Genomic DNA, 11,785 nt, shown 5'->3' on the forward strand with positions numbered 1-11,785 from the left:
TTTGGAATTAGAATTGTTATTTTAAAATTATTATCAGTAATTATTTGTAAGCGTCTTTGTTCATGGTTTTTGTGGCTTAGAAATTTGACGTGTGACCCTTCGGGTTATAAGCTTTTGTTGATGCTATTTCTGACTTACAAATATTTAGAGGTGAGTCTTCGACTTTTGGAAGTTACGGAAATTTTTTAGAAATATTTAATTCGAGTAATAATTTATTAGAATTATTTAATTGGAGTAATAATTTTTTCTGACTTACAAATAATGTTTTTGTTAAGGAAATTTTAATAGTGCAAGCAAATACATTTATTAATTGTTATCATTCACAAAATATTTAATTGAAGTAATAAATTTTTTTTTAGACAAAAAATTAATACGTGAAGTTAAAGCGTATTAATTTTTGTAATTAGGTTTTTTACTTTGAAGTTATTTTTTAATAATGTTTAATTATTTAGAAGCATTTGTTAATGGGTGGACAGGTGTTACAAATAATTACATGATTCCCTTATAGTTTTTTGAAGTTAGAATGAAATTTTAATCTGTAGTTTAAGTTTAAGTTTAACTTTAATTTAGTAGATGCAGCAAGCAAATACACTTATTTATTTTAAAAAGAATGTTGTTATGATTAATTATTTTTAATTTTGTTGATGTAGGTATATCATGAATTCAATTATTACAGTGTTGTATTTCAACGGAAGAGTATACGAAGACAATGATAGTGTAATATTTGAAGGCAGTAAAAAGGCGATTCAGATTAAACACGGAATTAGTTTCAATGCTTTGAAAAAAAAATTGGAGATAAGGTAAAGTTAGAAAATAATGAAATTATTTCTACTATAAGTTGTAGATTTTTAGTTTCAGGAAAATATGTTGCGTTGCAAATTTGTGATGACGAAGATGTTGAAACTATGATCGAAAGTTTTCAACAACAACAACAAATTTCAGTTCTAGAATTGTACGTAGAAAAGGATGTTGCTGGTGGTTCTATATTTCATGTTGCAAATTCTGTTACGTCATGTGGACGTAATGTATCTCATCATGAGTCAGAACTGCCAAGAAATATAAGCAATTTACATGTTGATGAAGATGATGATGATGATGATGATTATCTTGCATCTAACTCATACGTTGAAGAGTCTTTCGATGAAGATGATAGTGATGATGGAATATCTGATATAGACGATGAAGTCACTGACATCGTTGAACCAGTTTCAATTGTTCACCCAAGCGAAGGTAAATGTTTGTGAAATACAAAATTAGTTGAATACATCTATCTTTTTATGAGAATTGTATTTAATGGTAACTAAATAGGAGTAGTTTGTTGACGTGATTTTTTTTATAAATTATTAGGTGTACCAGAAATTCAAAATCCATTTTGGAATGATGCTATGCATTATAATAATATCAATTGGAGTCATCCGAACGAGGAGGACATTTGTGGTCTGGACATGCCAACGACTTTTAATGTTGGACAAGAATTATATGTTGGCATGAATTTTGACAGTAAAGATGCGGTAAAAAATGCACTGAAACAATATGTGATGAAGGTGCATCAAAGTTTTAAGGTTGTTGAAACGAAATCACACAAATATATCGTTTGTTGCCCCAACAACACCGAAGAGTCTCCTTGCCCTTTTATATGAGGGCAATTTTATCCAAAAAAACTAATGCATGGAAAGTGACACAATGGGGTGGACCGCACACATGTCTAAATATGACTATGACACAAGACCATGAGAAGCTTGATTCAAATTTAATTGCAACTTGCGTTGTAGGTACGTTTTTTATGTTCATATTATCCTACTTTTGTGTTATTTGTTATTTTAATTTGTAATTTTATTTAATTATTTGAATTACAGGCATGATCAGAGAAGATCCATCAATAAAAATTTCTTTGATTCAAGAAAGGATAAATAATGAATTTTCCTATAAGGTTTCATACATAAAAGCATGGATGGCCAAACAAAAGGCGATTGCAATTGAATATGGCGATTGTGAAAAGTCGTATGCGAAACTCTCGTCATGGCTAACACACATGCAAAATCATTCTCCTGGCTCTTACTTTCAAATATTACATGACGATTTTATTGTTGGTAATAAGGTGAGTCGCGAACATCGTCAGTTTCATAGAGTATTTTGGGCATTTGGTCAATGCAAAGAGGCTTTTAAGTACTGTAAGCCAATCATACAAGTTGATGGCACACATTTATATGGCAAATACCGTGGGACCCTGTTAATGGCCACATCGCAAGATTGAAATGGTGGTGTTCTTCCTCTAGCATTCGCCGTGGTCGAAGGCGAGACGCTAACAGCTTGGTCATGGTTTTTGGCCCACTTGCGTGAACACGTCACAGATAAGAATGGAATTTGTCTAATATCTGATCATCACGCGAGTATAAAGTCTGCTGTCGCTAACGAAGCACTTGGTTGGCAACCTCCCCACAGTTATCATGTGTACTGCGTCCGACACATAGCCAGCAATTTCAATCGTAAATTCAACAACGCGAAACAAAAAGAGATGTTCAAGAAATTGGGTAAGGTTTATTTTATACATTAATTTAATTTGAGTTTCATGTCTACGTACAACTTTTGATGATAACAAATTTGATGCAGCATATACTCCTTGCAAGCATGTGTTTGATCAAAACTTAGAAAAAATATATGAATTGAGTCCAGCCATAGCAAGATGGATTGATCGCATTTCAAAGAAAAAATGGAGCATGGCTTACGATACATCTGGACGACGATATGGTCACATGACAACCAACCTATCAGAATGTGTGAATAAGGTGTTGAAAGATTGTCGCAGCATTCCAATAACAACATTGGTCAAGTCAACATGTAGTAGGTGCCGAAAGTACTTTGTTGATTGTGGTCGCCAAGCCCAAAGACAATTAAGAGAAGGCCAAGTTTATTGTTCTAAGCTTGTTACAGAACTTAGGAAAAATCAAGAACAAGCTTGTTCGCACATCGTTCGCGTGTATGATATCCACTCGACAAGTTTTGAAGTAGAGGAGACCTTCAATCCTATAACGCAACGTGGCGGGCAAAAATGGGCAGTTAACTTGAATGGTCATTATTGTCAATGCGGAAGGTATTCTGCGCTTCACTATCCATGTTCACACATTATTGCAGCTTGTGGTTACGTGAGCATGAACTACTACCAATATATAGATGTTATTTACACCAATGAGCACATCTTAAAAGCATACTCCGCACAGTGGAGGCCTCTTGGGAATGAAGTGGCAATTTCTCCTTCTGATGAGGCATGAACACTAATCCCTGACCCAACTACGGCAGCTCCCCATGCATATCTGTCACATTCTTCAAAGTCACGTAAAAATTGAAGGTACCTTAGCGAAACTTTGTTACTGCTTTTGTCAACGAACAAGACACCTCCAATGAATCTCAGTATCCATGTACGGGCAAACCTTCGTACCTGTTCTTCGTCGTCGTCGTTATTTATTTGTGCAAAATGGTGAGCCAGCCAACTTAATTTAACCACACTACCTTTAATTTCACCTTCTTGTGGTCTGACTCCCAATAATTCCTCACATAAATCAGCCCAATCAAGATTTGTTGGACCGATTAATGGTAAATCATCCACACTTATACCTAACAATACAGAGACGTCTTGGAGAGTAATAGTACACTCTCTGCATCTCATGTGAAACGTATGTGTTTCCGGCCTCCATCTTTCTATCAGAACACTAATTAATGAGACATTTATTTTTAAGTACCCCATCTTGATAATCCAGGCGAAATCAGATTGTAGAAGCAAAAGGGAAAATTTGCTCTGGAATTTGTTCTTCCCCTTGATACGTGAGGACAGCTCGTCTGATATGTAATTTCCGATCTTCTTCCCCATTCCAAACATGTTCTGAAACATGCTTAGGTTGCATCCATAATACATCAGTATCGATGAGGCCAGACTTAATGTTAATATGTGATGAAGATGATGATGAAGATGTCATTGCTACTGCAAAATAAAATATAATACAATAAATTCACAAATCAATTTATACATTATTTGTAGATAATATAAATTAAATTAAACTACGCACATTTATAAAAATATTATTAAATATATAACAATTAATTTGAAAAAAAATCAAAATGGCCAATTTTTAATATATTCTATAGATAAATTAAAATACATGTGAAGAAAACTTTAAATAAATAATTTTTTTCTACAATTAACAAAAAAAATAATTGAATAAAATATGGACTAACAAATTATTTATAATACAAACAAATATTGAAATGCAAAAAATTATTTAAACAATATATATACAAAAATAATAATAATGTACAATGTATCATATATTTAATAACGTAAATTTCCTAAAATAAATAATATTAACCTACAAACTAAAACTAACACTATCTTATCATATATATATATATATATATATATATATATATATATATATATATATAACTAAAAACTAAAAATAATTAACTCAAACAATATTAACTTATCAATTCATTTATTTAAAACTATACTATTTATATATAACATACAAAAATATAACACTAATAAGACAAATTTACACGTCTCTAATATTACAATTATTTATTTACGTGTGGAATGTTTAATTTTACAAAAACTACAAATTTATGTCTACCTAAAATTTACAAATATGTACCTAAAGCTAATATTAATTTATGCCTAATATTTCTACCGCTACCTAATATTACCTGTGCCTAATATTTCTAAGGCTAATATTAAGTGTGTCTAATATTTTTAAACCTCATGGAACCTTTGGCTGTGGCTTACTAAAGTATTATATATATATATATATATATATATATATATATATATATATATATATATCACATATAAAATATCTAAAAATATATACTACAAACTAAATAATCTTTTCATACTAACTAACCTAACCTTACAATACCTATTAATCCTAATTAACCTAAACTTACAATACCTATTAATACTAGCTAACCTATTATTTTTATAATATTAACAACAGAATATATAAATCATAATATATAAATGTTATTTGAGAAAATCACTTACCAGGAATTATGGAAGAGAAAAACTCAGCAAAAGCAAAGGAACAAAAGCAAAGGAACCAGCACCAGCAGCGTAGACACTCAATGAAACTCTGCAAAAGCAAAGGAATTATGGAATTACGTGTGAAATGCTTAAATTTTTACAGCTAGCTAATATTACAAAAACACAAAATTTACGCCTGTCCTAAAATTTACAAATATATAATTAAACCTTAAATTAACTTGTGCCTAATATTTCCTACAACTAGCTAATATTACGTATATTATGTGTGCCCAGTATTTCTAAAGCTAATAATAAGTGTGGCTGAATAAAAATATTTCTACAACTACCTAATATTACATGTGTCTAATATTTCTACAGCTAGCTAATATTAATATATTACGTGTGCTTCCCTAATATTAAGTATATTACATGTGCCTAATATTTCTAAAGCTAATAATATTATATCACATATATAATATCTAAAAATATATACAACAAACCAAACTAACTAACCTAACCTTCAAATATCTATTAATACATAAAAATTAAAAACAGCATAGTGACTAACCTAACCTTATAATATATATTAATCCTAATTAACCTAAATTTACAATACCTATTAATACTAACTAACCTAATATTTTTATAATATTAACAACAGAAATTATAAATCAGAATATATAAATCTTATTTAAGAAAACCACTTACCATAATGAATTATGGAAGACAAATACACAACAAAACAATGGAAGTGCAGCACACACGTACACACTCTCACTCACACTCACTGAAACTCAATAAAGGAGAAAGAAGAAAGCTTGGAGAAGAGAAGATAAGTTTGCGTAAAAATTTAAGATGCTGGAGGTTAATTTTATAGAAGGAAATGTAAAGAAGCAACGGTCAAAAACCTAAGTTAAGCCTACTCTGTGTTTTCAATCATGCATGCAACCCTAATACTAGAAAAGTTGTAACCCTAAACTACCATCTGTTGCAAGCTATCACGAGATGCACAGCATCTGCTGCAAGCACCTGTATCGCCAGCAGAGAAAGCAGAATGGGGGAGGGGGTGTATCGCCAGCACTGTAGGCGAGTCCCACATGGACTGTGTCGCCAATCCAAGAGGCGACACTCTCCTCTCTCCTCTCCTACGTGGCCCCTGTGTCACCAATGCAGGAGGCGGCACTTTCCTCTCTCCGCCTGTGATGCCAATGCCAGTGGCGGGTTCACCTATGCCGCCAGTGACTATGGCGGGTTCACCTTTGCCGCCAATGGCTATGGTGGATTCCACCCATATAACAGACCTCCTCCGTTAATACTTTTAAAACAGACCCCAATCCGTAAATAGTTTTTAAAACTGACCCCCTAAGGTAAATTTGCCTACAGAGAGTATTGTTAGTATTCATCTTATTTTTAAAATTAACCAAAACTTAAACTTATAATCTATTTTAATTGGTTAAGTAAAATGGATGAATTATTATACATCTTTAACACCATCTTCAATTACCATCAAGATCAAACAAAAAACTCAACAAACTTAGTGAATTGTGACTCGATAAGTAACTGTGTAAAAGTTTTTACAAATGGATGTCCATTTTTCTCATAGTATATAGAGCTTGTTCACTGGTTGGCACCAAGGTGCAGAGTCAGTGTAGCGTTTAGTCTACACAAAATCACATATCCTTCGACTCACAGACACAGACACAGCAAAAAAATCCTTTTGAATTGAACAAAGTAAATGTCGTATGGAGGAACATTATGCCCACACGCGCACAAATTCCTTCTCTTGCCCATTGCCTTCAACCATTGCCGTCAAAACACCACTCGCCTTCAACAATTTCAAACTCTCACTCCGCTCCACTCTCAGTCCCTTCCTTTCAACTTCAACAACTCCGCCACGCCCTTCAAACCCACCCTCCCCCTCCTCTCCGCCCTCCCCAACGACGGCTTCGGCGGAAGCGGCCCACGTGGCGGCGGTGGCGGTGGCGGTGGCGGAGGCTCTGACGGTCCGAATTCCGGCGGCGGAGGCGATGGAGGAGACAAGTAGTCCTTCTTGTCATGGTAAACAAAAAATTCATAACTCTCAATATATACCCTACTTTCTATGGTTATGTTATGTTTTCATTATGTGTCCTTCATTTTTTTAGTGTAAGCCCATTTATCTTCTTTTGAGTGTGTGCAAAACTCTTACTTGCATGTTTGGTTGGTTTAAAGTTTGCAAACTTAAGTTTGACTCAAATAAGGGTGTGTTTGTTTTACTGTTTTAATCCGTCAGCATGTGTTTCGATGCACCATTTTGTGAGAAACAACAAATTGTTACTTCTCCTTGAACGTACTTTTGTAGCTTGTTCAACGAAAAAACAAATACACACCGAGTTTTTTTATAAACGTACTTTCAAGGTTCATGCGACGGAAGTCCAAACATGCATTGACTTTGCAAAAGCAACCCAAGTCTAGCTTCTACAAAAATGAGTTTCCAGGCAAAATTTTAACATGCAAATGTACTTTTGAGGGTAACCAAACATGTCACAAATTGAGCTTACTGTCCAAAAGTACGTTCAGCATCCAAAAGTACTTTTTAAACCAAAACATACCCTTAGACTTAGTGCGTGTTTGGTTTCACCTTGAACTCACAATTGAAACACTAGTTAACGTGATTTTATGTAATTTTTCACATCTTTAATTCCTCGTTAAGGAATTGATTTTGAGTTGAAGCAACTCTATGTAGCTTTTGCGTTTGATAAAAATCTTATACTGAGTTTTGCTACTAACTCATTTTTATAACAAGAATATTCAAACATAAAGCATGTCACTTCAAAATCCATTTGGTCAACGCCCATCCAAATACACACTTACATCTGAATATAGCTTTCTTTTGAAGATCTAACATGGTTTTACTACAGGTACTTGGCTCTTCTTGGAAAACACCCTGTTGCCGTGAAAGCTCTAACATCTGCAATTTTGAATCTAATTGGAGATTTGTTATGCGAGGTATTACACTAATTCAAAATGTTTTGGTTATGTCTCATCACAGTTTGAAAATGTATGATATACGTAGAAACAATTTTTGCGTAGAATAGAGTATTTATTTTATTTTTATGTTACTTGAGCATGGCTCAACTGCTCTGTTCTATGTTAATTTGCCAGCTTGTGTGTGGTCAAAGAACTGGACTATGCAAAGTTTCCCCTAGAATTTAAGAGCGTCAGGGAAGATGGAATTATGCTCAAATTCGTGGAATCAAGAGTTGTTTGGAATAAGGATGTGACATTATGAATGAAGACTATGGAACCAACATTTAAAGAAATCCAAACAACATCAGATTTGCATTGTTTATATAGAACATTCATGATAATTTCGCCATAAACTGAAAGTGCTAGTTAGAAAATATTTTGAACATTGAGTTTAAGCTACATTCAGGAAAAGAAATGCCTTGATGGTGGGGTTGGCTTATCAAGTTACTAATACATTGATTTGGATTCCCTCTAAGTAGTGCAATGTTACTGCTAATTACCTTCCAACGAAAAGCATACATGTTTAGCCCTGCCAAGTCATTTGCTCAAGATCGTCTGGTTTAAATTACTTAACAGGAGTGACAGACTGCTGAACTACTGTCAAACTAACTGATAGTCCTTAAGATGATAGATACGTGCAATATATTAAGCTCCAATTTCAACAAAGAACTGGGCGTTACTGGATGCCCTACTTTATGTCTATGTCTTATGTATCTTCTGTTATTTTCACAATTTATTAGTGGGATTCCTCTTTTTTTTCTTTTGAATTTTTATCTCTGGCTTACATGACATTTTGGTCTATCCTCTTTGCTTATGGCGTCAAGCCTGATGTGACATTATATTTGAATTTGATTCTAAATGGATTATTATTTTAGGCCAATACATGCAATACTTAATTTACTTTTCAAAGCATTGTATGTCTATGCATTCATTTATATATGTCCATTTTTTTTTTATAAATTTAAACTTATTTTCTGCAGCTTGTGATAGACAAAGTGCCATCACTGGATTTCAAGAGGACATTTGTCTTTACTTTTCTTGGTTTTGCTTTAGTGGGTCCAACATTGCATTTCTGGTAATGCTCTAGAATCTATTTTGTTATGCCTGAAAGTAGACTCTTTTTTTATAGTCTATTAATTATGAATTTTTTTATAAATTATAATACTTTAATAATAAATAATGTAATGACATTCCAATGGCAGTAATCATAAATGCAATATGTTCTTAGGTCCTGGGTGTAGTTTTTTTTTTATAATATAGTAAATATTTATTCATTCCTAATGAATATTATTAGAAGAATCCAATGAAGATTGATTTCTGATATTTATGATGTGTATGTTTAGGAGGTATTTCACATATATCACGGTCACAGGAGTTTGAATGAAGGCTCAATAATTGTTAAGTCTCATTCCCTTGTCTTTCCTGACATTTGCTTTGGATCTATAGGTATTTGTATATGAGTAAATTGGTTACACTTCCTGGAGCATCAGGTGCCCTTTTGCGGCTTGTACTTGATCAGGTGGGATATTCCCATTGGTCCCCCATTCCACTGTCTATTATCACTTTGTATCAATTATTGATTTTGTGCTTGTGTAATAATTTAATTTTGAATGCTATGAAATATTTTCACAGTTCTTATTTTCACCCATATTCAGCGGAGTTTTCTTATCTACATTGGTGACACTGGAGGGAAGCCCATCACAAGTTGTACCCAAGCTTAAACAGGTGGGTGTAAACAGTATTGTTTAACTTGTACGTGCTTGTAAAACCAAGCATTCACATGCACACACTGAAATCAGTAAAATAGAGGTATCTTTGGTTATGTTTGCTGACACTTGCAGAAGGATATTTATTAATTTACCACCCAGCTTGCTTTTGTTGTTGATAGTATGCACTGACCATAGCATCTACAATTTTCTTAGAAGTTCTTAGATTTGCTTCTCCATTTTTTTTTTAATGTTATTGTTGATTTTAAAATATATGGACATAATTTCAGGTCCTTGCTGCTAATGTTATTGCTTTGATGTGGAATATTATTCTCTCATTTATGGCACATAAAGAGGTTCTTACAAAATAGGTAATTTTATGTTCCAGCTCTTTGACCTTACAAATTCAAGTATGCATGTGGGTATGAGACAAGAAGAAAAGGTTTCTTTCTGTTACTAGTAAATAGGCACTGTCATGTTCTCTCTTCCATTTTTTTATTAGATGCAATAAACTACTCATTTGTAGGCAAATTGACCAGAGGGGGTTAGTTTTACAAACTAATTCCCCATCTGGGTCTGTTTTGAAACAATTTCCGGAGGGGGTCCCTTTTTATACGTAACTCGCCATGCATGCTGGCAAAACATGTATGGGACACGACACATGAAAAGGATTTCGCCATTTGCAGTTGCGAAATGGCATGAGTGTTCCGCCAGTCAAACTGGCGATACCAGCAGCGACATGGCAGTGACGTGGAGAGGGTTTCGCCAATGCCAATGGCGAAACACCTCAAGTCAGGGGTAGGCGCGTAGAGCAGGCTAGGCGTGCAGTGCAGCAGGTGCAGGTGTAGCCAATGCCAATGGTGAAACACCTTCTTGCTTCAACCTCATCCTCTCAACTTCCCCTGTAGCCGCATGCAGCAAATCCCAAGTGGTCTTCACAGAGGACAACTTGCAAACACCATCTGGGCTACCGTGGCTCGACCCTTTGCCATAACTACACTCACTTCCAAACGCGCAAAGTGTGGATTGAGGAGAACCAGACACAAACTGACCCTGCAATAAAGCCAAAATAATTACAAAAAATTAGAAAGAAAACTCCGAAATAACACTCAGAGCCCCACACCAAACAAAAGAGAAAGAAAGACAAGAGTTATATATCATACCACAGCCTCGGTGTCAGGTTGAAGAGAGGAGCGAGTCAAGTGGCGAGTTAACTCGGCAACAAGTTGCTCTTCCTCGTTGCTCTCGGTCTCGCTGGAGCCACCAACGGTGGAATCAACGGGAGAACTGTACGGGAACAAAACGGCATTGTTAGACAAAGGTGAAAACTTTGCTTCAAAGGGTATCGGAAATACGACAACATCATCGTCGGCGAGGAATTGCGGCGACAGCCAAAACTCGTCATCGTCCAAATTCTCAGCCATGAGGATAGAGAGAGAAAAAGAAAAGAAAAATATAGAAAGAGAAAAAGATCTTTTGGGATGAGACAGATCTCTGCGCAACCTACTACACCTATGCCTACCTCATGTGTTTCGCCAATGCCAATGGCAAAACACCTTCCACATCAGCGCTATCTCGCCAGCATGAATGGTGACTCACTTTGTCGCCAACATGTTTGGCAGAACCAGTGTAAAAAAGACCATGTGTGTAATTTGTTTCAAAATGGACCCGTTTTGGGAAACTGTTTGTAAAATAAACCCTATTAGGTCAATTTGCCCTCATTTGTACACAAAAACATCCATTGTCATGTACCAAGAGGAATGTAGAACAACTGAACAAGGATTCTTGAACATTAAATTTTGTCTTAAATAAAACTACAATCAAACTTATTTTATCTAAGCACCTATTGGAAATTCCTAAGAACTTTCTAAGGATATCTGCTTTATTAAATAGTTGTGAATGTTTCCTATACAACTTTTTTTGAAACTAAAAATAAAATGAAAACAAGGTGGTGTTTCTGTAATTAAAAATGAACAGAAAATGAAACAATTTTTTTTCAAACCAAAAGACCCTAGGAAATTATAAAGTTACAATTTGCTAAAATATCCATAAAGTT

General features: G+C 34.4%; 1 protein-coding gene across 1 annotated transcript; it reads left to right on the forward strand.

The window, feature by feature from the left end:
• The first annotated feature begins 6,749 nt into the window (after positions 1 to 6,749).
• LOC100781852 (peroxisomal membrane protein 2) lies at positions 6,750 to 10,100 on the forward strand. Its single transcript, XM_041013941.1, has 6 exons — positions 6,750 to 7,054; positions 7,915 to 8,002; positions 9,004 to 9,098; positions 9,470 to 9,542; positions 9,656 to 9,748; positions 10,020 to 10,100. Exons 1-6 carry the CDS (start codon positions 6,750 to 6,752, stop codon positions 10,098 to 10,100), a joined length of 735 nt encoding a protein of 244 aa, XP_040869875.1.
• The last annotated feature ends 1,685 nt before the right edge of the window (positions 10,101 to 11,785 follow it).

The sequence above is a fragment of the Glycine max genome, chromosome 3, assembly GCF_000004515.6.
Source record: "Glycine max cultivar Williams 82 chromosome 3, Glycine_max_v4.0, whole genome shotgun sequence".
NCBI lineage: Eukaryota > Viridiplantae > Streptophyta > Magnoliopsida > Fabales > Fabaceae > Glycine > Glycine max.